The sequence below is a fragment of the Tigriopus californicus genome, chromosome 12 (genome assembly GCF_007210705.1).
Source record: "Tigriopus californicus strain San Diego chromosome 12, Tcal_SD_v2.1, whole genome shotgun sequence".
Lineage (NCBI taxonomy): Eukaryota > Metazoa > Arthropoda > Copepoda > Harpacticoida > Harpacticidae > Tigriopus > Tigriopus californicus.
The window spans coordinates 6,771,908-6,799,591 of record NC_081451.1 but is presented as its reverse complement, the minus strand read 5'-3'; the positions used below and the strand labels follow the sequence as shown (position 1 = coordinate 6,799,591).

Genomic DNA, 27,684 nt, shown 5'->3' with positions numbered 1-27,684 from the left:
AAGCATTTTTGCTAACCCAAAACTTCCATTGAGAAGTCATCATAGTAGGGACCAAACGCCATCATGTAAAACCTGGTAATGTACCCAACAATAGTCCAGAGACAGATCTGTCGCAATAAAGAATAATCAAAAAGATATTTTTTGTTAGCAAAACGATCCCGCCAATTCCATAAACTACCACGAATCTGACGAGGCATGGTTCAAACACAACTTCAGCAATGGAAAAGTTCAAATTTAACACATGAGCAATAGAGTGATTGAGTGTGAGTGCTGGGAAATACATATTTATAGGGCAAATTAACCACCGGACTACTTGCCCTCGAGAAAAAATTGGCGGTCGTCGACGTGCGACCAAATGACAATACCTTTCGAGATGATCTGACCATAGAAGAAGAAACATAGAAGGGTAAAAATCTAGTTTGTCGTGCTTTTTCCTCCAGCTGAAATGGTAACTGGCACAATGCACCTCCAACCGATTGAAAGTAGCGCCTCTACAATTAGAAACCATACCCTATTGTCAGCCGTTCAGCTATCATCCATTCGCTAAGAAAACGAGTCCGCCTGGCCAGCTTGCATCCCACCCTCTAGGCCTTGCTTCCTCTATGATTTGACTACTGGCCGTTTCACAGACCTCATCGATTTTTTTACTCTAGGGGCAGTGTAGTGAGAAGCAACTGTTTAATGTTTGTAAATTCCGTAATATTATCAATCTACACTTGAACAAAAATGATTGTGTTCATTAGGTATCTGTCATTTATTGGGATTACAATTTATGTTTTATTCCGAAATTTTGATTTTATCGAACGGGTCCTACAGTATAGATCTAATATCCTGCATAAATTACAATCAAAAAAATAAATCAATGCGGAAAACGGCCTCCCAATGGCTACTTTTGTGACTCAATGGCTACTTTTGGGATCGTGCTTCACCTGGCAAAACTGCTTCGGAAATTTTTGAGACATTTTTTATTTCAGGCAGCGAAACATATTCGACAAATTAAACAATCATAAGAACGATTTATCAAATGGTGAGTGCCAATGCTCTGTAGCATTCCACTCATCGGGATGGCGAAGCAAATGCTGATATCGTTTCTGGTTGGCCATGATGAAAGGAGGAGCGAAATTGCTTTGTCCCTCAAAACGAATGTGATTAAAAGCCGTCCGTGACCCATCGAACCAAGTACCTGAAAGTGCCGATTCTCGAAACAACAAGATATTTCGACCTTGCCGCTATTGCATTGAGCTCACCTGTGCGAACCAAGTTATGAATGTACGAAATCCTGGTCTTGTCCGGGAAGTCACCCCATCGAGGACGATCGGCTCGTTGTGCCGACAGAAGCTTGACCCGGATCCCGGCGGGCGAGAAGCACCAAGAGCAATGGAATCCCCCAGGATTGGACGTGGACCCTATCTGGAAGTCATCATAAAAGTCATCCATACTGAGACACAATTCAGTGGCCGAGATATGGAATACTCATCGCTTTCCATTACTTGAAGTGGAGGCTGAGGCGTGTAGAAAGTCTGATGGGCGTAAGCTCGTGAGCGCAGTTTGAACACATCTCGATCCGCAAACTTGTTCAAAAATTGAATGGAACTTCCACCAACAACTTAAGCAGTGAGGAAAAGAAAGGATGATGATGATGATGAAGATAAACTTTAGGCATTCCCCTGACCGTTTTTCTATTGACATTCTCCATATTTGAAGGCGTAAAAGGGAATTGAGAAAGGAAGGCTTTAATATTTACTCGATGTCAGGGCCTTTTGGGTAACAAAGGACGACGGCATTCTCCAATAAAATCCATAAAGGGTCCATACCAAATTGAAGACAAACGGCTCTGGATAACCGTCGTGCCATCGTAAGAAATCCACCGCCTAATAAATATAGGTATATAACGTAGGAAACGTACACAATTCACTCATGTGTTGTGGCTGCTATACACCAGGCTTAAGGGTTTTTTTTCCTTCAAATAAACATGGCTAAAGCGAAGCAAGCCACTTTTTTCTGCCAGGGTGTCTGTCGCTCTTCAAATTTATACATGCAACTAAATATCTCTGTGGTTCCTTTGATCTTGAACGCAGACAAAAGCGGGTTGTCTATATAATATTAAAAAGAAGTACAATTGAACACCTTTCTTTTTTTACCTTGGCTGATGCTCCGTCAGCTTGTCTTTCTTACTTCAAAACTCGCGGTCATTGTAGTCAAACTCAACCAATGTTATTAGATACTGGTCATATATGATTGATTGACGGTCAATAGATATATGCTAAAGAGCAACATCCAGGACAAAACTGTCGAAGTTCCACTATTTCGCCAACTAGTGGCTGAGTTCTTAAAACAGCGATTAGGGTTTTTTAATGGAAATTTGCCTTTTAACTCATTCCCTGAAAACCACACTGTAAGGTTCATAAATGCTCACCTCTGGATTTGGAATCTCGTCTGCGTCGAAACTTAGAAAAAGATCGTCACCATTGTCCCCTTGAACGCGACTCAAGGATTGGGCACTCATATGCTGTCGAAGATACCTGAGAAAACAAAGGGCACTTGAATTATCGCGCTTAAAAGGAAATCCCCCATTGTTTTTCTACCCATCTGCTTTCCATCCGTCCTCAATGAATCCTGTCGGAAAGTGGTCAAGATAAACGTAGAGAATCTTCCAATGGAACTCTTCTAGAAATCCTCTCCGCATAGCATTCAGTATGACCAACTTTTTGGCATCCCCACCTTCAGGAAAGAAGAAATGATTGTGTAAATGGTTAATTGATTAATCAATCAAGATCGATGTGGAAAGGGTGCTGGAGTTCAAGTCTAATTCAAAGAGGACCTGGATAGCTTCCTCCACAACATTCCAGACCAACCTTCAATACCCGGGTATCATCGATGTGCAAATTCAAACTCGATTACTGATCAGATTCACTTTCGAGTGATTGTAAAAATATATTTGTGCCTCCAATCTATTCAAGACATCTGTCTGTGTACGGTAAATAGATTATTATTATCATTGTAATGATGTTTACAATTTTCCGTAGATTTGGCACAAGAAGGATCAAAGCAGATCCAATTGTTCGAATAGGACATTTTTTGAGTATTTCACATCCTCCTTTTCCATTTCATGATTGGGTCGTTCAGTGCAAACTGCATATCAGGTTGCCCCAAATCCTCTTGAGTTTTGTGGCTAATAGGAGTCAAACTTACCGGTTGTAATATTCGATTCTTGGATGACAAATATATCTACAACATGATGCAGCTGTCGGATGCGCACCTCTAACATTTCTAGTTCATGATTCAAGACCATTCCCATGATGATCCGTTTGGGATGGGTTCTTAATAGGAATCGGTCGGACTCTAGGAATGACAACAGGGTGGTTATTAAACAAGCTGGGAGCCCATGGGCAGGTGCTTCTTGTCGGTCTTTACCAGATTGATGATTTTGGAAGATGCTTGATGGAATACTGCAATGATGACCGTGGAAACCTTGGAGACAAACGCAAGTAGATAAACTCCTTTGGAAATCGGTCCCCGAATTGAAACAAGTCATGCCCTAAAAGCAAACTATCATTAGTAACCAGAGGGATACCTAGCTTTAACGGGACACTTCATGCGCAAAGGTTCTCAAATTGGTCCAAAAAGGAACTAAAGATGCAATAATCAAGCAAAACGATGAGTTGACAATTGAGTCTCGAAATCTGGCATCTTGGCTCCCTACCGGATCAAGAGCTCAAAACAGGAGCCAATGCTCGGTACATTAGGGCCGTACTTTAGTACCGTTTTCTTTGCTTTTCTTCGACTTTTACCCCCATCTTTTTTAGTCAAACTTTTTTGATTGGCGCATATGTCGTGGATCCATAAATTCAATCTTCAAGTGGTTTGTTCTTTTGTTTTATGAATGTTGACTGAACAAACAATAAAAGCCCAAACATTGCACTTGCAAAATCACTTTCTTTGGCCCTTGATTCCTATTTTTCTGCGGCTGCCTCCACAGGCAACTTCCCAGGGAGCCCTTCAAGAATGAATTTATAATTGATCATAACTTATGAAGGAAACTCAATAATGGTATTAATAAAAAGAATTATTACACCTTGAATGTATATTTATATTTTTTCATTGATAGGTGGCAATCAAACATTTGTTGGCGATTGGGGTGAGTTCAAAATTGGCTATTTTTGCATAGGTATTGTCTGTGCATGACGACATTCCATCTGCTAAAAACTGCAAGAATTAAGTGAGATGGCAACTTTGTACAGAATTCGACTCTCATAAATGTAGACATAAACGTGTCAGAATTGAATAATCGATAAAAATATCCAACTTTTCTACATGAGATTAAAAGCTGCTGTGTTTTTTATTTTGTTTCATTTTCCCTCTAATATTCGTAGGAAATACGTGGGTCTTACTGATCCGGTTGCATCTTTCGAGTCAGACTTGGACCAATTTTTATATAGCATTCCTGATAAACCATATATTCAAGGACTAGCTCGGTCTGCCAACTCAAATTCGTTGGTAGACCAAATATCATATAAAGATTGAAAGGTAATAAATAGACGAATTATAACCCTTCATTTTAATAGTACTGGGGATTGCATTCCCTGAAGCGGTTAGAAAAGCCCGTGAAAAAACAAACCAAAAAAAATAATTGATAGAGAGTAGTTTTTCAGGCGCAAATAGAGCAAAACTCCTGCTTTGATTTACAAATTATTGGCCTTACTTTGAAATCGCTGTAGTACCTTTGATTTTAACATTGCAAACAAGGGGCATTGCATTTCAACCAAAGGAATTTAGATTTCATTTTTCAGTAAAATGGTCTGTCGTAGAATTCACTAGGTCGTACTTTATTCTTCTTACACAAACTTTGCTTCCAAAGTTAAGACGAATGCATTTCTAGCTGTCCACTCAACCTGAAGCTCAACACAGACAACACAACACGGTTTTCAATAATTTTTCAAAATGCAAAAACCGTTGGCTCGTTTCCATCACTTTTAGAGTAGAATAAAGTTTGAATAAGAAAGAAAATTAAGAACTAGCCCAAGAGTAGCAAAAATGTGGCTGTTTTCAGCCTTAACTAAGAAAACACAATCACACACCCATCTGCTTGTTTCCATTATGACGTCTCAAAGAGAGCGCTTAGAAAAGCTTTTTCAAAAGTCTACTTGGCTAAATTGTTTGCCTAGGTATTGTACATCTTTTTTTTAAGGATTTGGTTACAACTTTCATCACAATTATGATGATTGCTTTGTTTAGTTTTAGCACACGCTCACAGATGGCTAAGTAGGACAGACAGCCAAGAGAATCTGTTTGCATCGGTAAGAAAAACCGTCTAGATTATAATTTAGATTTCAAACTACAATGCAGAGATGACTGAAGGTGGAAAATTGAAACAAGTTCACTACAGAAAAAGCCTTTAGACCAACCTGGATCCTCGTTGTTACATTGCCCAAAAGCTGATTCCCACCCATTTCTGCCATATTCAATATATACGGATGAAATGGCTGTTCATGGCTTGAATCCCCCAAGAAGGCCGTGGCTGGATTTCTAGGAGAGAAGAAAGTCCCGGTTGGCTTCGTTGTCCATATTGCTCTTCCGAACTTTGACTCTACGGTCTATTGCCATATTGTGAATATATTGTCACTGGGTTGGCTATAAACTTACTTCAAAATCGGCTCCCGAAGAGCGTTCAAGGGTGGCTCAATATACACGGGCAAAGAACTGTCCTTCTTGTCTTGAGGATAGTGAGTCAAGAAAATGACCATAACAAATAGCGTCAGGAGTGCCGAGAGCTGAAAGTAGAACATCAATGGACTCCAATAAGAATGTGAGTTCTTCATATCGACGAAGTTGTCAAACAACAGACTGGGGATTTTGGCCTTTGGGAACAACAACTTGGCACGGAGCCGGTGCATGGTTTCATTTCAAAGGAAAGAAAGTAATCGTCCGTCAAGTAAGTACGGCAGAGTTAGTTAGTTCGTTAGTTAGTTAAGGTAGGGGGCTGCGACTCAGAGCCCACAACCGATAGGTAGGTAGTACAAAATATAGTATTATTAGAGAGCAGGGCCTACTAGGTCTCGTTCCAACTCCCCATCCTACAAAGCGGGGATTGGCTTTCTGTGAGATCAGCAGGTGTGTCCAAGGGCTCGACTCAATACCTATTGGAGGACAGCGAGTGAGTGCAATAGCAAATAGGCTTTTTTAAAGCAAAGCTAAACTTGAGAAAGGAAGACTTTCGAGGGTCAGTGCGTAAATTATTCATTGCAGGTGCCTTGTACGAAAGTACTTGGATGGGTTCGAATATGGATTGATCAATCAATTAGAAGAGTTGTAACATTTGTAACTCAGGCTCGATTCATCAAGGATTTTGTGGTCGCCATGATTGACTAGGGTTTCTCCACATGTACTATGGTTTCTGACGTTAAAAGTGGCCTCTTTCTTAATGAAGATAACTGTTTACCAAGAACAGAACAATGTTGAATGTACCCATTGAAGTGTTTCCGTTTCCGAGATTAATTCCATTTCTTTTGAGAACCAGCCGAAGAAAATCCAGGACGGGTGGAATCATTTCAAAAATGCAACTATAATCCCTTTGTCAATTTAACAAAAGTAACTAGCCCTTTTGCCTTTGTCTGTACTATCAACATTAACACCTGGTATAAGGCAGAAACGATCTCTTCTTTAGAGCTTTGTGGCTCAACTTTGAATCCCGTTTTACGACTAACCAGAGAAACCATGGGATTGCAGGTCTTCAAAATATCATTGCAAGACTTCAACGGACTCGAAAGTAAATGGTAAATACGGTCCCAAATAAACCAAAAAAGATTAGTAATAGTTCACAGTCGTGCGAAAATCATCTCTGAAAAAAAAACTCATTTTGAGTTTTCTTTTTTAAACATTTTCTGCCATTTTAGGCCATGCTTCTCGGAAATCATTCAACATCTTCCATAGACCATTTGCAGCAATTAAAATTTAGAGGAAATACATTTCCACCTCACCACTTTCTGACAACGAGACATTTAAATCATATTGATCACATCTTCTTTTGACTTCGTGACTTTTTATGTTCTGACAATTAATATCTGATAAATGACAAAGGAGAAAATGGAATCCTATTGAGTTTCGAACTTTCACATTTCAAACACTTCCCTTCACGTTTTGGCCAAGAAAATTATTCCCCCAAATTTTAGTGATCAAAACACAGCTTCAGTCGTGTTAAATTTCTTTGAGATTAAACAGATGAAAAAGATTTGACAAGTATATTACATGTTTCAGAAACACTTTCTATCTTTTTTCCGCTTTTTCAACTGCTGTTGTGCAACTTTCTTTGTCGTTTGAAAGCACTTTTTGACTAGCCCTAGTAATGAGGATTTATTGACAGGTAAGCAACCTTCGCTTACCTTTGGAAAACATTGATTCGTGATAAAGCAAGCACCACTGCACTTGATTGAACTTCCGCAACAATATTCGTTAATGTCTTGGAAAAAAATCTAAAGATAGATGTCAAGTGGAAATATGTTACCTTAGTGACCCAAATGAATTGAATTTCTCGGCGTTTCATGATTTCAATGTAAGCTAAGCTCTTATTCGATCTTCCAATTTGTTGTTGTTACGCTCAGCTTTAAGTTCAGTGCGATTCTTTGATTGTCACAAATCTCCTCTCTAGAGTTAGATTGGCTTGACTCCTCGTTGCCGTTAAATCATAATCTGATTTTATTTCGACTCGTGTACCTATTCACTTTTCCATCTAAGATGATTGAATACCCTTTGGAGTTTATGGGAAATCTTGGAAAAGTTCGCTTCATGCGAGAACCTTTAACATTGACAAGTCACAATCAAAATCACTTTCCCACCAAGAACTATGTGCATGTACGTAGAATGGGAAATGCTCCTTTCTTACCTTCTGATGAAATGACCGTTCCATTGATATCCGAACTGTTCGAAGAAGCTTTCGAGACGAAAACATTTAGCTGCCCAAAGCCATGCGTATACGTACATACGACGTATGAATATATATAATCTACTGAATATACCAGTAGTACTGTTGAATTTCGGCCAAAATTTGCTCTCTCGTTAGATCTTTCAAATGTTTTGCTCGAACAAGTGCTGTGTTGTTATTTTTCAATCAGGCTAATTAGGTTTTTAGTTTTAAACAAAACTGGAACGACAAAAAGAAGTTCTAATTTTATGAAATAAACCGACCAAGTGCACGTAGTAAACCATGTACACTCTGTCATCCCTCATATTTTCTTATCAAGGTGGTTCTAAGTTTATGAAGTAAACCAACGGCAGAAACAGTTTGAAAAGCATATTTTGAAGTCGCCTTTATACAACATTGGTCAACAATGCAATATACAAAGTGCTAAGCCTTTGATATTTTCCCCAGTTCTTATTGCATATCTGAAATCTTAAGAAAAATTGTCTAGCAATTGTTGTCGCAGTTTTTTTCCGAATAGCTTGATTGTACAAAAAATGCGACAATGACCTCCCTCAAAAAGCTGTGGTGACGTCATCATACTTTGTCCCTTTCAAACCGTTTGAAACGTTGGCTGAAATTTGCAGTTTGAGATAAGATAACATTTCAAGACATCTACAAGTGCCCAGCATTTGCAACATTCTTCAACAGTGAAATTTGATTTGATTTTTTTGTTGACACATCTGGCCAGAGGAAATTAAATAGTGACAAAAATTGATAGTTTGGGTGTTTTTTTTTTGGTCAAAAATGTCCCAAAAATGTCCCCAAAATGAAATGATGATCAAAGATTGTCTTTTTTTTATTCCAATATTGCAGGACAATACTATTCATATTCTCAGTTGTTGCTTTAAGAATTGCTAGCCTTTTTCTGTCCTGTTTTTTTTATTGTACTCAATACGCTTTTATTGAATATTCATTTGATTCTGCATTCATTTGGCGTGTCTTGTCATCCGATGAATCGTCTTGTTTCATGGGATCCAAAATGATACCAGACCTGCTATCTGTTGAGGGCCCATCATGCGTAATGTGGAATATGTGTGATTCGGCCACATGAATATTTCATAAGCCTCTCTCCAGTGCTGGTCAAACTTTTACAAATAAAAGACGTATTTGGGTGTCAGAAAACACGATCTGTCACTTATTGCATTTCAGATTTGTGCAATAAGGACGTAATTTGTTCTATTGTTCTTGATGAAATTTCTATCAATGTGTACTCCGATTTTTCATGAGTGGAAAACAAGGCTTTTTAGACCAAGTTCAGCATACTCATACATAAGCCAACACTTCTAAACTACTCCTAAAATTCATATCCGCACTTCAGTTTGTCATAGGTGCCTGTTGGTGCATTCCCAGCCCTGAAAAAAATCGGATCTCGAGCCCTCGTTTGAAGTAGAGTTAATGCTTGTTTGAATGTTTTCTTCCATGTACGGATTGGGTGGACGACGATTGAGACATGATTTGAAGGATATTGTGGAGGGTTGATCCCACCCCACCCCTCCATCATTTAGTGTGAAAACAAGCGATAAGAGGCAGGCAGCACACAGTAAGCCAAGGCACACACTCTCGATGTGATTAGGCTCGAATTCATTTAGGATTTGGCAATCATTCTTCGAGTTTAAAGATAGATAAGAGGTGCACAAAAGAGTGCAGCTTCACTTCAAACAGTTGTCTGTCTTCTTCCACAACATGATGAGTGAGAATTCAATCAATGAGGCCATCCAGAAGGCTGCGCAAAAGATCGTGGAGGCCAAGGCCATCGTGATCACCGCTGGGGCTGGAATGGGCGTGGACTCCGGGCTTCACATCTACCGGACCCAGAATGACTTTCTGGATTCGCACCCCGTGGCACGGGAACTAAATCTGTCTCTGCCCGACCTTAGTAATGTGAACCTGTTTCAAACCAACCCTCATTTGGCGTGGGGTTTCTATGGACAACGGTGGCAAATGTATCGAAAGGTAATTGATTTGTAATGCAAAGTAACTATATATAAATCTGTTATATTATGTTGTCCATTCTTTTTACGCAATATCAAGTAGGTTGGCAGACAGAGCTAGATAGACCGAAATTTCTCTAACAAGATCTACCAATTCATAGAAAGTATCCCAAAACTTTGTCGAGTGACTCGAGTTGTATCATCAAGAAGTGATGGATTCCGAGTTGTGCTCTGGCATTTATTTGTAGTACTATTGTCCAATATCCAAAATAACTTTGACAATTGGACCCTAATATCGAGGCACCAAAGATCATTGTACTATATGAGTTAGTCACAAAGGGGGCTGTTATCTGTCACATTCGGAAAAATAACTTGTTTTGCCGTCGAGAAGCAAACCTAGAGACTTGAATACGAGTAGTTTTCTGCACACAACTATTTTGTTGCTACTGTTAAGGAAAACTAGTTTTCACACCCATCTGGAATTTACCCTCAACGGCAAAACAAGTTATTTTTCCAACCATTAGTTATTAACAAAGAAAATGTCCCAATAAGATATATTATCCTCCCACGGCGTCAAACGTTTACAAAAAAAATTGTGTCTTCAAACTTTTTAGCTCAAGGAAATACATTTATCTCCAAATGAAGGCGTGTTTTACATTGCGGCCAACAATGTTCAATTCAGTTACAAGAAATAGAAACTGGCCTCAGCAAAGCACACGCACCATAGAGCGCATGAAAAATGTGAGCCACATAACACTATTATTTGTCACAAACAACGTCACATCGAGCGGAAGTTATACCGTGAACAAAATCAAAAAGGTTTAATTTTTTTCTTACAAATTGCAATAAAATGGGTTTGCAAAATAGCTTGTTTACAAGATTTAAACAGCACTTTTGTTGAATTTGATTTAATGCTTGAGTGTCTAAAGCACCCGTTCTTGAAATGTCATGTTATGCCAAAGTTTTGATAAGCTTCAAAGGCTATTGACAACAAGAACAGCAAGAAGATTACATGTAAAGCTGTAAAAGAAAATCACTCGAATACCTTGCAAATATTCCTGACATAAAATTATGAACGGTTCGCAATACACGCTAAGAAACTCAATGGGTATTGCACTGTTCTAACTATTTTTCCGTCACTTCGATACACTTGCAGGAGCTGATTATGTTTTGGTAAATATGCGCCTTCAATTGTGTTGCGCCTAAATCTAGCTTTGGCTTAGCGCCATGGTGGACAATGCCTTACAATGTTGGTTTCCTTAAAAGATGGTATCTTGCATACGTTAAGAGGTAAAACCAATTGTGTGATTACTGGGCAGACACAAACAATGAATCTGCAATACACACCAGTCTTACGGAAACTATCCCATAGCTTACCATTATGTCTTGATCAATGAGACCATGTACCAGATATTTGGTTTCAGGCCCTACCACACGCCGGCTACCAAATTGCTCTTGAATTTTGTATCAGCAAACGCAAGCGCAAAGGCAAGGGCGACCAATATTTCGTCTTCACTAGCAATGTGGATGGGCATTTCCTGTCTGCCGGGTTTAATCCCAGCCGTGTTGTGGAAGCTCATGGAACCATTGCTTGCATGCAATGTCTGGACATCTCAAAGAGCAAAGAGGTAGGGAGTGCTGTTATCGCTCAACGTGGCTACATAAATGCAAAATATTCATCACGTGAAGGGCGCTCTTAGGTGTGGGCGGTTCCCAGTAAAACCAAGATCAAGGTGAATAAGCAGACAATGTTGGCTCAGGATCCCTTACCCATGGGTCCTCCTGGAAGTGAACATCCAACCTTAGCTCGACCCGCCCTGAGGTTCTACAATGACAAGGATTGGATAGATGATCCCTTCAAGAAGAAAGAGGAGGAAATGGAGGCATTCGTGAGCAAAATCAAATCTAAAATGCAGCCCTTCGTGGTCCTTGAAATCGGTGTGTGGCTTTGGCCTATCTCAGAGTCTCTAAAAGGTTCCGAATCGATGATTAGGTTTACGTTTCAGGAGCCGGTGATCGCGACCCAAGGATCAGAGTGAGGTCCTTGGGGGAGTCCTTGGCCAAGGAAAACGACTTGTGTACATTGATTCGAATTAATACCAACAGTGAAGACGTTGCCGTTCCCAATCCCGAGAAGAACATAGCCATTCAATTACCTGCTTTGTTGGCTTTAGTAAGACTAGAAGCCAAACTCAAGACTTCTAGTTTACTGAACGCAAATTAGATGATTGGAGCCCATTCTCGGCGGTCAAGTTTCTGGTGCTAATATACCTTAAATCAGTCCATGGCACTCAATTAAGCTCTTAATGTAGTATATGTTTGTAATAAATGTATGACAGTAACGAGTATATGAATGCAGGGTGTAAGGCTAACGAGAATTCTCAGGCGGCAAGACCACGGTGAGGGGCGTTTGGTCTTCCAAGTCCTCGCCGTGATTGGACACACTTTCCACAGCGATCCCAGCCAAAATGTCTTCCATGGAGGGCGCCGATGGCGTGCCTGGCGCCTGGTTCGAGTCCGAGTCAACGGAGTGAATATCCAGCGTGGTGTGACTGCTGGTCCGTTTCGGTCGGGGCAGACTGGGCGTTAGCATGCCCTCTTGGGCCTGCTCCAGGAGATTCACAGCCAGGTTCTCTAGGGCCAGGTTGCGGCTGACATACCTCGAGTTCAGGACTTGGCGGCAAATTGGACACGTGGTGAGTTGGGGGTGGCTTTTGCAGATATCACAGATAATGTGCCCTTGCATGCATTGAAAGATCTTGCGCGGGGGCCACGACGTTTCCAGACACACCGGGCACTCCAGTAGTTTTGCGGTTTGCTGGAGATCCAACACGGCACTTGATGAGCTCACCGAGGGAATCGGGCGACTTTGGTCCAAGGACTTTTGGCTGAATTGGTTGCGGTAGTGTGCCTCCATCTCGCGGACAGCTTGTTGACAACGCGTTCGACGTTGCTGGCGGCGTCGGTATCTTGAGCTACTGAAAACGACAAAGGGGGCCGGTCAGCGCATCCAAAATACTTCATATGTAAGGGCGATGAAATACATATTCATTCAGCAAGTTTTAAGTGCACTTTCAATTGGCCTACCTCTTCTTCTTCTGCTCAGTACCTGGGTTTCTTATATAATCATGTCACTTAATTGTACTTTTGGACTTGGAAATTTCTAGTCAAGAGAACAAATATTGTGCTTTTTTCCATTTTCATCATAAATTCTCAATTCGGTTATGTTTGAAACACTTTCACTTTAAAAGCTACTTTCAATGACAAGAGCAATTTTCAAATTTTTGGGTTGGATTGATTAATTGCACTTATATTTGTCCTTTGTTTAATTCCCACTTGCCTCATTGCATTAAAGTGCCCTAAAGATTGTGGTGACGTCATCTTTGCTGGGACAAGCTCACAAGATAATCTCATAAAACAATTTGTGGATTTGTGAACTTGCTCCGTTTGCAACTTTGGGCAAAGTACTCAATTTTTAAGTTCAAAGGACTCCTTACGCTAACGTCTGTCGCGTTTCTTTCACTACGTTTCATTGTAGGCACATGTGAGAATTGGTATAATTTGTCATGCTCCCAAAAAGTGCTATTTGTCAAATTTGGGGTTTTACACTTCCTGGAGGACAATCCTTATAAGTGAAAACACTAAAAGCTTATATATACATACATGTCAGATTGCATTGCACTCTATTGTTGAAGGTCACGATTATTGCCCAAATTGTGTTTCATCTGCCTCATGTTTTATTCAACTTTGAGCTCTGTATTTAAATCTAACTCTCAATTTGACAGTTTGAGCCGTGCAAAAATTCGTTAAGGTTAGAACGGATGTGAATTTGTTGTTGGTTGATATCCAAAACTGACCTCTAGATTTTATGAAGATTTAGTTTCAAAAGCTCAGCTTTTTGTTAGAAAATAATGTGTTCTAAAATATTCTTCATCTCATTCAAGTCAACTACTGACTTGACAAGTGATGAGAAGCCATTGGGAATCAATGCAAAAAAACAGTGTGTGTGGCTTACCAGTGCTTGACATAAACCACTGTGGTTATGATCAACAATAGGATGAGAACGGCAATCACAACGAAGACGGAAATCATCACGGGCGAGTAGCCCAACCACTCGGCCGAGATCCCCAGGTTCTTTTGCCATTTGGCAGTGGCTCGACTCCCCCGGAGGTCTGAGACCACATTGCGATCATGCACTGACGGTCCCATGGGGTTGAAACGAATCTCCGGATTGGCATCAACCTCAATGGCCTCATTGGAGGGGTCGAGCGAATCAGTTTTCTGCAATTTTATCTTGGCCACGGGCGAGAAGAACTTGGAATCTGAAACAACAACAACAACAACAACAACAATAGGACATCGATGAATTGGGATCCTACTTAGAGTCCACATTTAGCCATGGAACACACCTTCCATGACAACGTTGATGATGATTTCGATGTTGAGCATATTTCGGAAGCGATCCGCCTCATCCTTGAGCAAGAAAATCACAGGAATGGTTATCGAAGCGTCATCTCCTGTGATGCGCGAGAACCCAGAGTGATCCTGGTTATCCAGAATAATGGCTCCTAAAGCAAACGTATCAATTGCAAAAGAAGGTCGTCATTTCCAAATCTAAGGCCCACTACCTTCATATCCAGCCTCTTGAGCGTGCTTGACCTTCTCAATGAATTTGCACTCGCCACGTTCGATGACCGCGAATAAATGGAGATAGCTCATTCGAATGATGGAATAGGGAGGGGCAATTTCCTCGCAACCAAGGCTTGGAGTGACCAATAGGGCGTGGCCTTCAAAATGCGTGCTGACCGGCCTCCCAAAGGTAGCCGGGATGCCTTGGAGAACGGGCCGGCCACGCCCCCGATGATAGACATGAACCAAAGGTTTGGAGGTGTTGTTGGGCGCTGGGACCATCAATGACGCTGACATCTGTGACGTTTTGTTCGGCACCAATGCTTCTGCAAGGATGGACACGAATGATCTTTTTAGAAGGGATCGGATGGCAATGATACATTGGCACATATTGGCACGTGGCTCATTTGAATGTGTGACATTGGAAATGATGACACTGGAATGTCATGGTGTAAATCGTTTTGGAACAAATCATCATCCTCTTTGGGTAGTTGCATTCCTGTATTGGTTTAACCTTACACTTCACGACTAACTAATTGCCAGAGGTTGCCCCTGAAAGAGGAATGGATTCCTCCCATTGTCGAAGAATTTGTCCTCGGGGGTCACCTCTATTTTGCATTAATCCTGGTACGACAAGTTAGTTCCTTTGGCAATATCATCATTATCATCGACTTTTAACACTGCTCACGCCTCAACTACCCAAAACGCCTCGTAAGTGATTATTATAGTGTCGTTTCCTGGAAATCCAGAGATCCATCTCGTGACTACGGGTTTCGTCATTGACGAATGACGAGGCATTTCCGCCAATGTCGAAAACACACCATCCGAGAGAATCCGAGATGAAGCCGGTCGATTTCTACGAGTTTCAACGACCTTTGTTCAAGCTTGTTGGGATGCAGATCATCTAATTTGAGTGTCGATGGATGATGCACCACTCCCCTTTGTTCGACTCCTGATTTTGACTTGAGAGATCCTACTCCTCAAGTGCAGTTGAATATTTGGCAATCCTTCAACCTACGAGCCTACGAGCCGTTGTTGAAATTGGAAGGTTCCATATCACGTGTTGCTAGACTGTCGCAAAATGTCTTGAAGGCCACTTGACCTTGTCTCTACAACTCGGGGAAATACCATTCCGTTACGTCATTTGCCATTCGGCTCTCTCATATTTATACATATGTAAGTACGGTTGCATGTATTTGTGAGAAAAAGGGAAAAACACCAATTCAATCTACAAGTGCGAGTTCACGGTTGGAAAGTTTTCAACGAGACATTCGAAATAGTCCAGGTTAGTGCAGACACACCTCTCAACCGAGAGTTTTCACCATTGGGAGAGTGAAGGATGATAAAATCAAACTTGCTTGCTATTCCTTCGAAACTTTTCTTTTCCTTTGCCCAATCAAGAAGCTCAAGCCGAAGAAGTGCATCCATCAGATTGGTTGGATTCAGTTGACCCACGTGATTCCAACCCTGTTGTCGTGGTGACTGGAGCACTTGTAGTATTGAAGATTCAAGGCTCATCGCAAGCACTAACTAGGCACCAACGGCATGAGATTCGTCAAATCATCATCGATTCCCAGGGGAACTGAGTTTAAACTTTACAAGAATCTCACAGAAGGTCAAAACAACACGTCTGTCGGGGGAAAATGTATGAGTTCGAATGCTAAAGAAAGACGACGACCGTGACTTGAAACTTTGGTAGGCAATGATTGGAAGCTTAAAACTCTACGGTAAACCAAACGAAGTTGCCGTTTTTCGGATCGTTTCATTATTTAAAAGAATGTCTTTCAGAGTTTAAGAAAATGGCAAACGTAAGCGAACTCTTTTTTGGACGTTTATCTTATCCTTACTCATAGTCAATATTTGGTTGGCTAAAGTTCCCTTCAATACTGGAGAAAAATATCAAAGCTTTTTGCTTCTTTTTACGCTAGAAGAAATGATCTAAACGCCTTAGTAGTTTTAGGGCAATCAGTGCCCCAAAAGCAAGGAAGAGCTGAGGAATCAAGATGACTTTAGATAAATATTCATGATCCAATAAGTTTGAGGAATGCTTAAACAATAACTTCCTTGTGCTCTCGACGTACGATTCTTTTGGTTATCGTTGTGCTTGTCGGATTTGACGCCCAATCGGATTTGGTGGTCTTGCTGAAACTGACGTTTCAAGCATCGTGTGTACAGTAGTGTATGTGTGAACGCGGAATGCACGTACAATACATAGTAGAGTAAACAATTCACTATTGGGATGGAGACACAGTTATCGAACCCGAAATCTGTCACAAACAATGCGGGCTCCGTCTGATAGTTTTCTACGCTTCCATCCATCAGACAATGGTCCCTCGTCAACGAGTCAACGGTGAATGACCGTTCAGCCGGAAAACCCTACCTACTGCAGATACGATCTAGGCCCACCCGACAATTGGGGGGATTGAATAACGGTTTGAGTCTTACCTTTTCGATGCCAAAATGACTCGTCATCCTTCTTGACCCTTATGGTGGTGTTTGGTTGTATCACAATTGGGCAGTTCCACTTCCCGGACACGTGATCCGCCCAGGATCGGATATCGTCCCCTCGAGACCATTTCAGGTAACACCTTCGCCGAGTCTTGTCTCGCGTCCAGAATTGACACTTTTCTTGTTTCTCGCACTTGTCGGCACAATCCCGATCCGAATCACTCACCAAAGGCTCCGTGAGGAGATTGAAGCCCACATAGGCTGTGCCCACTTCTATGCAAGACACACACGGGGTTCTATTGGCATTTCCGGCCCCATCTTGACAGAGTGGCGCAATGGAGGCAATGGGCTCTTCGTTGGGCGCTGAGAAAACCAGGCCAACTAAGGAGAGGAGAAGCTGGACGAGGAGGAGGCTCAAGTTTCTCCTCATGACCATGTTCATCACTGAGTTGTTTGTTCTGGTTATGGCTTTGTCTTTTTCTTCCGGGATTGGCGGATGTACGGTACAGCTCATGACCATGTTCATCACTGAGTTGTTTGTTCTGGTTATGGCTTTGTCTTTTTCTTCCGGGATTGGCTTGGGATCTTGTTCAAGGATCTGGCTTCCGTCTTTGGCACTGATTGGTCACACGACGGATTTGCATTCATTCATAGTTGAGCTCGGGAAGGAGAGGAGAGAGGCTAGCATCCACCCTTGAAGGACTCCTTGGACTCGAACGAGAGGAGGCTGGTTTCAGGACGATGTTAAGCTTTCACATTGGATCTCGCGAGTGGATGGCTTCTTCATTCACGAGGTGGTTTCCCCGAGTTCACTGCACGATTTCCATGGTTCCAGTTGAACTCACCGTTCTAATCTGTAAATTTTCCCGGGAATGGCAGTACGACGACGACTATTGTGAGTCTGTAAGTCTGTCAGTATGTGTGAGTCTCTCTCACACTCACCAAGTTACCGTATGAAGGCTTCGAATCTAGTGGTACTAGGTACGTGCAAGTCCATGGAGGAAAGAAAGAAAGACACAGATGATGTTGGGGTGGGTGCTTCCACAACACTCTGGCGACGTCTCAACATCAACAACCACTACCACACCGCTCCAAAACATCGTCATATCACCATCGCAGCGACGACGGCGACCGACGGCCAACGACCGTACAACCACCTCGGGTTCCTTCGGTCGGGAAATCTTCCTCATCAACCATTGAACCCAGCGGCCAACACCATCGCTCTCTCATGTGTTTTTTTTGTAGTGAGGGAGTGTGTATGTATATACGTACAGTAGAATGTAGTACTGACTTCGGTTGGACACGACATTCACCTATACTCAGTCATCAGCTAAGAGCCCACTAGGTCGGCGAGAACAGAGCATCACAGATGTGTTACAAGCACTCTTAAGTAATTACCATTTACCATTTACTCCGTCTAGTCAAAAAAGATGCTGAATATTTGTTTAAAGATTGGGACAACTTGCATCATGTTCATTCCAATGGGATGATGATTAATGAATTATAAAGTGAGATTTGCAATTTGAAGTTGACTTTGTCAAATCTATGGATCCAGCGAAATGCTCCCCGCGCCTTCTCCATGTGTGTGCGCTGGTCGCTTTTCAAAGTAGGCCTTCTGAAGTGAACCATGAATGTGCTCGAAATCCGGTCGAAGACTCTGATGTTACCAACGACATGGGAGCGTAGACGACACGTAGTATATGTATTACTGGGTGCTCGTACTATCGCTCATTTTTTTTCTTCGGGATAGCCAGCATATGTACCTCTGTACAGTAATAGATATATCCCTACGTTGCACCTCCTCCTCCTCCTACTACTACTACTAGTACTATTTACCATAATTACTTCTACCACCACCACCTCTACAAGGCACATTCAATGGGGATCCCATCCATCCACGGCATCATCTCCTGGTAAGGTACAAGATGATAACTACGACCCATAAAAAAGGGCTCTGTGCACAACCCACTCGGGATAACGCTCAGGATATCGTAATTATTGTTGGGTACGGAATCCCGACTGAACCAGTTCAACATGGCGTCTTGAGGCTTACAAGAAAACTGCACATGTTTTGAGTGCCACGAGACATGGAGATGAATTTAATGGCAATCCATGTGAATGAAGAAGGAAGCAAGAAAAAAATTACCCACTCACATCGTTGCTTGGTATACGTTGTACAATTGGATTCGAGCCTAAGAGAATGGCTAATTCTTCACGAGTTATGTGAATCCTCCCCTCCTTCCTGAAAGAGAAGTAAGAAAGAAAAAGTTTGGTCTCGCGAAAGACGCCGCTTTTGATTAGACAAAACTCGACGGATAACGACTGCACTTTTATCTCCTTCTCTTTTCCGACTAAATGTCATTGATAATCTTGCCTTCAGACTTCGATGAGACCCGAACACTTTTCCTCTTTCAGTTTAGAAGTTGCTCAGTGATAAAAGGTAAACTAACAAGTGACTGACGATGTAAAAATGTTTTTCTTGGCCATCATTTGGTCACAACCAGGGTCATTTAACAGATCTTTGATATGTATCACAGGCCACCAGTTTTTTTAGAACATGATTTTACTCCACCATAGACAAATTACATGTCGCTCTTTGTAAATGTCAATGAATGTTCCTTAGTCAAACACATATTTTGAAATTATCCGGACGGTTTATGGGAGGAAAGGGTATTTCACTTTCTTTGCATATGTTAAATAATTTTTACGTTAAAATTTGTTTCGTCTTTGAGTTAGCTTCTCCATATGTCCTTGAGTTCTTAACACAACAGCAAAAGTATTCAAAAAACGTCGCACATTCAGAGTGGCTTAATATTCATATCAGAAGATACCATGACTTTTCGCTAGTAATGTATAATAAATGATGTAAAATGTTACGCAAGAAAACGCAATGCATTTCGGGTGTGTTTTCTAGCTAGTTCTGCTTCTTTAACATCAATGGTGTGTAGTTCGCTTTACTCACAAGTTCGTTGATTTTTCGCAAATGTAAAAGTTCATTTTACTTGAATAATACGGCTATTAGTAATTCATTCACTTCATATCCTACAGTCACCTTTGTACGTGTCTAGCACTCATGGGCCCAATTCTTGGGCTTCTTTGATCGTAAATTGTACCGTGTCACAAATAGATTCAGAGGAGCGTTTTACGAAACCAAGCTGGACATGCACTTTTTCCATTGTGGAGAAGAAAAAAAATATGTTTTTGCTAATAGCTGACCACTAAATGGCGCCTTGTTAAGGAAAACCATTGACCAAAATATCTTTGGGCATCTGTGGGATTATAAATTTACCGCTCTTCTTAATGTGATTGATATTTTTTTCTGGACTGTCTGTTTGTTCCAGAGACAGACTGATAAATTAAATCAAAATGCATTTTTTTTCTCATTATGCTGTCTTTTAAGGGTATATAAACAACCTTATAGGACAAAGTTTAAACAGAGTGGATGACTTTCGATAATGGTAGTTTTTGCAACGATTGTGGCGCAGCTTAGCTTGCCCACACAGGTAATTTTCCGTTCCGGTACTTTACATGTCTCGAGGTAACATGTGCAGTTACTGATAGAAACAATCTGCTTGCGACCAAACTTCCAATCTAGTTCTGCGGAGATTGTTCTCAGACTGTTTGTTTTAGAGGCCAGATCTAGTAGCACTTTCTGACCCAAAGAACAATCAGGGAGGGACCAATCTCAGCAGCACTGGATTGCAATCTGCCGGCGCATGGCAGATTAGTTACATCATCAGTACTTCCGAATGGAGCAAAAACAACAAGGATTAGAGACAAGAGTGTTTTGTACCTATAACCTGTTCCATGGGGAATAAATATTGCGGTGAAATTCAAATTGATTAATCATGAGCATGATTATGGACCTAAAGTTTGAGCAGACGTTATCCACAAAGCGCTGGGGCATTTTGGCGCTTATCTTATAGTATAACGGACACAAAATTGAGCTGCCGCGCTAAGTACCCTTTGCACGCATATTCCTCAGACATTTTAGAAGTGGGATAACAGGGAGGATGAGACCCGCCTTAACAAACAATCCTCATTCTTAATTTTTTAGAGAGTTTCTTTATCAAATTTGAGTGCCATACTGCTTAGCTTCAAGACTGATTTTTCCAACTTCTGGCTAAGAAAGTGACGTCCATTGAGTAAATAGCTATCATTGTTTCCAAGGTTAGAAGTCAGGTCAAAGATGGCTCAAGAAAGGCAGAGCCATTCGCTGCGGGTGAAATATGGAGAAGCGTATCTTAAGACGATTGCGTAATGATGACACAACAGGCAACACAATCACCTCAAAATGTAAGTAGCAAATCCAGTCGGAAGTCCAAACTAGAACTTGGCCAACTATCTCTCCAATCAGTGCGCCATCGAGTCTTTGAGCAATTACAATCATAACGTGCCTTCTTGCATTCATCGTCCAAAATTACCATGGTGGCGACTCGTCTTCAAACGAGCTTCGGTGTATTCAAGGCACAGAGATTAAACAAGACGTTCGAGGCCCCAAGACGTTTTCCGTAGGAAACGTCCTTTTCATGTTAGGGAGATCCTTGTTACTAGCCCCTCAGAATCGGAAAGTTCTAGGTGTGGCACCTAACAAGTAATCAGCCAACGGAATCTTGTACATTTCAAAACAGGATTGCGTAATCCTGGATCGTGGTGTGGTGTTCATAACATACAGTGGACTGACTACTTCAGATGATTCTAAGCTTTAAACTTCGCCACAGCTATGGGTTAATGATTTATTCCTTCGATGACAAATCCAGCCCCAAGACTTGTCCCAGACCATAACCAGATCTTACCGATGATGAGCGTACCTCATCTTTTATTTTTTTTCTCTATGATCTTCAATTTCTTCAAGACGAGATTGAACTAGTGTTGGATGATTTGTTCAAAGTACATGTACTTTGGCGAGAACATTCAAGCTCGAATTTAAAGCACTAAACAAACTCGGAAGGAGTATTTTGTAGTATGTATTTAAGACTTGGCTAGAGCATAAGAGCCACTTTGGTGGATATGAAGGTGGGATGTTGTTCTTCGATTTTCCTGAATTCGGCCGACACTTGATTCCGTTCCTTGATCAGATCTTGAGCGTGGAAGAGGCGAGCCTGGAAAGAGACAATCCCAATTTCAAGGGTGAGACAGTTATTGCACAGGAGTAGTAGGAAGGGACGTTTCAGCTACTCGATCCATCCTTGGACAACACAAATAACATACCGGTTTGATGATACCAATTCGGTCTGGATCTACAATGAAGTCATTCTACTTGGACGAACCATCGACGGGATCGCTTCATTCAGATTCTGACTAAGATCCAGATTAGTCAAGCTAGCACAATTGAAGTGGGAATGATTTGACGCATGAGGAACTTGCAAATACCTCGTCACACGAAGACACATTTACTCTTGAACATGCCAACAATGCGGATTCTGATTTATTTTCATTTCTTGTCCTATTTAGATGAGATTTCAGTTCAATCGCAGAACACTTTTCTAAATCAGGGGTTCTAGCTTGGATTGGCTTGATTAGTTGAATGACGCAATCGGTAAATGGTGGAAACATAATACCTGGTAATATGCACAATTTGCCAAAGCGAGAGCCTCTTTCTTTGTCTCGAAGCAAAATCCAAATGGAGGAAAACCAAGAACAAAAGAGACGTGGGTGGTTGAACACCAGAAAAAAAGAGTTGAAGGCCAGAGAGAGAGAGCGGCACTATTTGCTTAGGATTGAATCAACATTGAACATTTGAAAGGTTTCATTTCCTCTTTTAAATGAACAATTCCACTTTCCTGGGACAAAAATCAATGTCGAGATGGCAAGACTACACAACGTTTCCAACGTTTGCCTTGGAAGAACGTTCTATCCTCCACAATTAGTTTAAACTTAACAACCTTTTCTTACCATTGTGTACAGGACGTCCTTGACGCGATGGTAGGCTTGGATCTGTTTGAAGCCTTTTAAGGCCTTTTGCAAGGAAGACATGGCCTTGCTCAACACGATCCGTCGCTCTTCCGTTTGGCCTTTGGGGGCAGAGGCCACAAGTCCTTTGGCCAATAGGAGAAAGGCTCGTGAACTCTCAAAGACAATATCATGGCGCAAAAGAATGGGCATCGTCGATTCCAGTGCATCCAACGCGTCCAATGGTAGACCAATTTGAAGCTACATAATAGCAGAAATAAGATGGTGAAGAAGCATCAAGGATTCCCAATTGGTCGTCCTTGTCGGGAGGATAGACTTACTTGGACGTGCGCCAGATGAAGCTTGGCCAGTTTCTCCATGTACTCGTATTTCAAGGACACACTAAGATTGATGGCGCTGAGGAGGGACTCGAAGGCGTCTGAAAGACGACAATTGGTGTTATATCGTAATATAAATCATGCTGGTATTATTTCATGCTATAATCAAAACTGTTATGACCTGAATAAAATAATCGGTCAATTGAACTCACATGAATAACTGGCCATAAGACAGTACCATTCGGAGCGGTAAATGTGATAGCGAATCTTCTGAAAGGCAGACAGTTTGCCCTCCTCGTCCATCATGGGCGAGATCGTGTCCAGTTTGGAGCCCAAAGATTGGACATTGCCTCGCCAGACCAAGAGCTCAGCCGACATGAAAATGGCATTCACGCTGTCCAGAGGCTCCATGGCTAGGATCCATTTGTGAGCCGAGACCCAATTGGTTTCGTAGAGTGATCGTCTGAACTCGATTTCAATCTGACATGTTCGCCACCGCGTTCCATTGGGGGAAGAATGATTTGGAAAGAGGTGCCTAAAGATATATGTACATGGACATATATAATAATAGGGAAATTGGAGTCGTCAGAAGAGAGCGGAGAGCAGAGAGCGGAATGTGGGATGAATGATATTTTTGAGATCTAAAGCATTCTCGATGGATTTCTTCCTGTTTGTCGGGAGAAAATAGTTGTGCTTGCTTTCAGTTAAATCCATCGCAAAAAAGAGTGTTTATTCTACCTCACAACAAATTCTTGTGATCGTCCAACTATGGCCATGATAAAATGAAGGTTCATACTGTCTCTTTCAATTTACTTTTCATTTTTTTCCCCTTTGATCCGCGGGTCTGTAACCGATAAAAGGGAGTTAAATTCATGGAAGAAAGTCATGGTGCGTCACAGATTATATATTTAAAAAAAAACCCGGTCATATAGTGCTTTTGAATTGGCCGCTCTAGGGCACTCTTAAATGTAAGGCTGATCTGGGATTTGCTTTATTTTTCAAAAAAAAAAGATGCTTATTAATATTTCGTCCGACTTTTAATCCTCAGTAAAACAGTATGGCCATTAGAAGTCAAATATTGAAGGAATCATGAAACGCAAGTGGAGGATACTTCCCATATCTATTTTCTATCTCTGCATTCCCGACAACTGAATGGTTTCAATCCTATTGGAGCGAACTGGATTTGAGTATTTCAAAATGTCTGCGGATAAAAGGCTGCAGGTTTCAAACGTGATTCGTTTTAAATTAACAAGGACGCTTAATTTGATTAGTTTCGTAGTCACAATTGTCAGTAATCTTAGTTTTCTTTTGTTTTTTAGCACTTGCAGCTGTGAGAGGTAGGAGAGTCTAAGTGAAAAACTATTTAGCCTTAGTTCTGAAAAAACCTGACTCGGAAAAAAATAGATTAAAAAAAAAACACGATATCTTGTAAGTAAACAATTATGTTGTGCCGCGTTCGGCTTCGTAGTAGTTTTTGAGTAGTGATGGGTTTTGCTCCGGAAAATCAGCTATTTATCATGAAGAACCTCTGATAGGGCTGCCGAACAGGGTACAGAAATGAAGAACTGAGACATAGCAAGGCAGGGTCACGTTTTGCCACTCATTCTAACGGTTTTTAATTTGCTTGTGTACCCTCATCCGCTCGGGATGGAAGCCCTAACCGAGATTCTTGAAGCGGAAAAGCTGACACTCGGGTTCGAAACACATCACTATTTTTGAGTACTCTTTTAAGGCCGCTTCAAAAAGCTTGCGGAAAATTGCCTTGGGCGCCTCGCGAAACCTAGGCGGCTTGTGCACTTACTTGGCTAACGCAATCACTTGATCGGCGGCCTTGCCATGTCCGGTGTCAAAGAGATTTCTGGCCATGGTGGCCAAGGAACAGGCCACGTTCTCGGACACAATAAAGTGCCCGTCTCGTGACGGACTGGAGGTATCCAGTAGCAACAACAATTGCGAGGCCTGAGCCGAGAGGTAACCTTGGCCCAATGCGGCCCAGAACACGGACTTTTCCCACATGCTTCCGGTGAGGAGATCGGGCACCTCACTTTGCTCGCCCATTTGCTCGGCATGACTGATTTTCCTGCACACCTCGTACGGAGTCGCTTTGTCGCCTAAAATGAAACCAACGCAATCACATAAAAAGATTCATTCATGGATGTTGACTAGATTGACTGATCATTGAGTAGATGCGGCAACCCGCAACTCGTAATTCACCTCCATAAGCGATGATTTTGGACAAATTCTGGTACCCAAAGCCAATGAGGGACGGAATTTGAAGGACCAGAGACTTGCTGTAATGAAAAGGTCAATCTTGAATTAGGCTCAAGTATTCGATGTTAAAATAGTAAAGATAATCTAGCAATTCCCACTCAAGAAGACTTTGGAGCAAGCTCATTCGATCGGGACCACTCATATTCTTGTCCACTCTAAAACAAAGGGTCAAAAGAAGCCCGAGTTAATTTCAAGTCAATGTCTTTCATGCCGTGATAGATGCTCACGTTAGTCGCCAAGCCAAAGCGTGTTGAAGACAAGGGAGATCGTTGGCTTCCTGGGCCGAGGTTGTGCACTCTTGCAAGGCCGTCAAGGCCGGCTGAGTGTGTCCAAAATGAGCGTGAAGACCGGCCAGGTTCAGGGCGGCATATCTGCAATAGCCGGATCAATCATCAAGTGACTGAGGGGCGGGCCATGATCAGTTCAGATGATCAGTTCAGGCTTTTACCGAGGGTCTCGAATCAGGTCCTCGCCAGCGTACACCGAGCTCGAAGATCGATGACACGGGAACCCGATCTCGAAAGCGCGATTCAAGTTGGCACGCGCTCCGCAAAAATCATTGCATCGCAGGGCGTTCAAGTAGAGTAAGAAATAGGCCTCGGCTAGGTCCGAGTTGCTCTTCAAGATGCGCTCGACCTTATCCTCGATGACTCGGACGGGATCCGCGTGAATCTCGGCGTTTTGAACCAACTCCACCTGAACGGAACACAAACAATCACGTTCCATTCTGCGTCCCATTTTACCAAATCCGCCCAGAAATCGAGCGAGAATTGAACAATCTGAGCCGTCTCCCACGTCTTTCCGCCATAGTCTACTATCCCTTTCAATTGGGAAAGTGGAGATTACCTGTTGAGCAATGTAGAACTCGGCTTGGCGTCGGGTGTGAACCACGGAGGCCGGATCGGCCCGGGAAAGGGGGGATAATGGGGCGGACTCCTCGGCCAAGATCGAGATCGGGGCGTGATTGATCTTGGCCACCTCCGAGCTGCACAAGCTCATCTCCAGATCCTCGGGCAAACCGTCCGTTTCGCCCAGGGTCGAGGTGGGGATTTGATGGTATGCGGGTCCGCCGTAGCGAATGTAGTCCACAATGTTGGCCGTGAGAGACGCGGCTTCGGAGAAGCCCAAACGATCGCCATAGATCGTGATTCGACGGAGGAACATGGCTGAAAAGGCCATTCAGGGATCTGAGGGCTCGAGGTCAGCGGTCAGGGCGTGAGCCAGTATTGGCACCCATGACTTTCTGGCGCTCACGCCCTCGGGTGTCCATGACTTACCAAAGACGGAGGCTCGACCCAAGATGGGATACTGGACATCTTCCGAGACGATGAGGGCCAGATGGGCCAGGGCGTCCATTAGGCCACACACGCCCTTGTCTTGAATGGCCGACAGACTGGATTTCCACCAACTCAATAGCGACGGGGGCAACCCATGGGCCGGGTCCAACAACTCTCGCATCAACGACTTGAGCGGCAAATCCGAACCCTACGTAGAAAGCGGACCATGGTTCTTCTCTATCGCGTAACCCGCATAACGGGCCGGAAATGATCGGCTCGTTCAAGTCTGCACTCATTATCCATCCCTAGATTTGTGCCATTTGGGTCCGGGCCACCGACAGCTGAGGTTCGATGAGCTCTACAATATGACTTTCATGACTCAAAGAGTCACTCGGCACAAATCTGGGGATGGAAAACGGCCCCAGTCCAAGTCGAGCCCGTGGGTCAAGCCGGACCTGGCTGGGGCTCTGCCCTCCAGTCCGTCCATACCTGTGTGAGTCGGAGGAGGAGCAGACAGAACTTGGTGCGTTGGCGAGCACTCATGAGGTGCTCCTCGTTGTCGGGCTCGTTCTCGAAGCCGCGCACGTGGACACAGTAGTTGCGCAGCAGCAAGCCCACGCTCACCTTGAACGGCGTCAGGCACTCGAAGGCCCGACAGCTCCCGCTCACCCCCGCCCCAGCCAGGCCGGACCCCGATCTCGAGGGCGCTGCCCCTGGCACTCGGATGGATCACGATCGACCAAGAGAGGGTTGGTTGTCCCTCAATCCAATGTAGGGATAAGGTGAGAGAGAGAGAGAGAGAGATGAGGGGGACCGTGATTGACTCCACCCAAGGCAGGACCTGGAACGCCTGGAACGCCTGGAACCTCGAATTTGGACACTGGAAGAGAGAACGTGGGAAGGCGGTCCGCTCCACTCCTTCCCGGGGATTTGGTTTGTTT

At 42.7% G+C, this 27,684-nt stretch overlaps 4 protein-coding genes across 4 annotated transcripts; 1 reads left to right on the top strand and 3 right to left on the bottom strand.

Annotated features, from left to right (window-relative positions):
* Positions 1–894: 894 nt before the first annotated feature.
* Positions 895–7,656, bottom strand: LOC131892332 (beta-1,4-mannosyl-glycoprotein 4-beta-N-acetylglucosaminyltransferase-like). The gene is made up of 11 exons (XM_059242143.1): positions 7,502–7,656; positions 5,644–5,771; positions 5,406–5,526; positions 3,415–3,538; positions 3,193–3,342; positions 2,586–2,721; positions 2,417–2,522; positions 1,745–1,871; positions 1,491–1,606; positions 1,248–1,410; positions 895–1,183 (listed from the first exon to the last, which is right to left on the bottom strand). The coding sequence occupies exons 1-11, from the start codon at positions 7,538–7,540 to the stop codon at positions 1,005–1,007; spliced, it is 1,389 nt and encodes a 462-aa protein (XP_059098126.1). The 5' UTR covers positions 7,541–7,656; the 3' UTR covers positions 895–1,004.
* A 1,809-nt stretch (positions 7,657–9,465) lies between these two features.
* LOC131891860 (uncharacterized) lies at positions 9,466–12,230 on the top strand. The gene is made up of 4 exons (XM_059241534.1): positions 9,466–9,910; positions 11,313–11,516; positions 11,589–11,826; positions 11,895–12,230. The coding sequence occupies exons 1-4, from the start codon at positions 9,641–9,643 to the stop codon at positions 12,110–12,112; spliced, it is 930 nt and encodes a 309-aa protein (XP_059097517.1). The 5' UTR covers positions 9,466–9,640; the 3' UTR covers positions 12,113–12,230.
* A 26-nt stretch (positions 12,231–12,256) lies between these two features.
* On the bottom strand, positions 12,257–17,453 carry LOC131891859 (uncharacterized). Its single transcript, XM_059241533.1, has 5 exons — positions 16,963–17,453; positions 14,517–14,843; positions 14,298–14,456; positions 13,904–14,210; positions 12,257–12,866 (listed from the first exon to the last, which is right to left on the bottom strand). Exons 1-5 carry the CDS (start codon positions 17,405–17,407, stop codon positions 12,257–12,259), a joined length of 1,848 nt encoding a protein of 615 aa, XP_059097516.1. The 5' UTR covers positions 17,408–17,453.
* A 4,463-nt stretch (positions 17,454–21,916) lies between these two features.
* Positions 21,917–27,407, bottom strand: LOC131891899 (anaphase-promoting complex subunit 5-like; the record flags this gene model as incomplete). The annotated part of the gene is given in 12 exon segments (XM_059241586.1): positions 21,917–22,067; positions 22,861–23,118; positions 23,199–23,296; positions 23,408–23,730; positions 24,997–25,306; positions 25,410–25,486; positions 25,565–25,621; positions 25,694–25,837; positions 25,915–26,162; positions 26,313–26,632; positions 26,744–26,951; positions 27,233–27,407. Coding segments are annotated over 12 exon segments (2,338 nt in total), but the record flags the coding sequence as incomplete, so codon positions are not given.
* Between the last annotated feature and the right edge of the window lie 277 nt (positions 27,408–27,684).

Coding starts and splice junctions, on each gene's coding strand:
- LOC131892332 (XM_059242143.1), bottom strand. CDS start 7,540: ATGAAACGCCGAGAAATTCAATTCATTTGGGTCACTAAG. Junction 3,343..3,414: donor CTTCCAAAATCATCAATCTG/GTAAAGACCGAC, acceptor TGTCATTCCTAG/AGTCCGACCGATTCCTATTA. Junction 2,523..2,585: donor GACGGATGGAAAGCAGATGG/GTAGAAAAACAA, acceptor TTGTTTTCTCAG/GTATCTTCGACAGCATATGA.
- LOC131891860 (XM_059241534.1), top strand. CDS start 9,641: ATGATGAGTGAGAATTCAATCAATGAGGCCATCCAGAAGGCTGCGCAA. Junction 11,517..11,588: donor ACATCTCAAAGAGCAAAGAG/GTAGGGAGTGCT, acceptor GGGCGCTCTTAG/GTGTGGGCGGTTCCCAGTAA. Junction 11,827..11,894: donor CTTCGTGGTCCTTGAAATCG/GTGTGTGGCTTT, acceptor TTTACGTTTCAG/GAGCCGGTGATCGCGACCCA.
- LOC131891859 (XM_059241533.1), bottom strand. CDS start 17,407: ATGAACATGGTCATGAGGAGAAACTTGAGCCTCCTCCTCGTCCAGCTT. Junction 14,457..14,516: donor TCAAGAGGCTGGATATGAAG/GTAGTGGGCCTT, acceptor CGTTTGCTTTAG/GAGCCATTATTCTGGATAAC. Junction 14,211..14,297: donor CATCAACGTTGTCATGGAAG/GTGTGTTCCATG, acceptor TTGTTGTTTCAG/ATTCCAAGTTCTTCTCGCCC.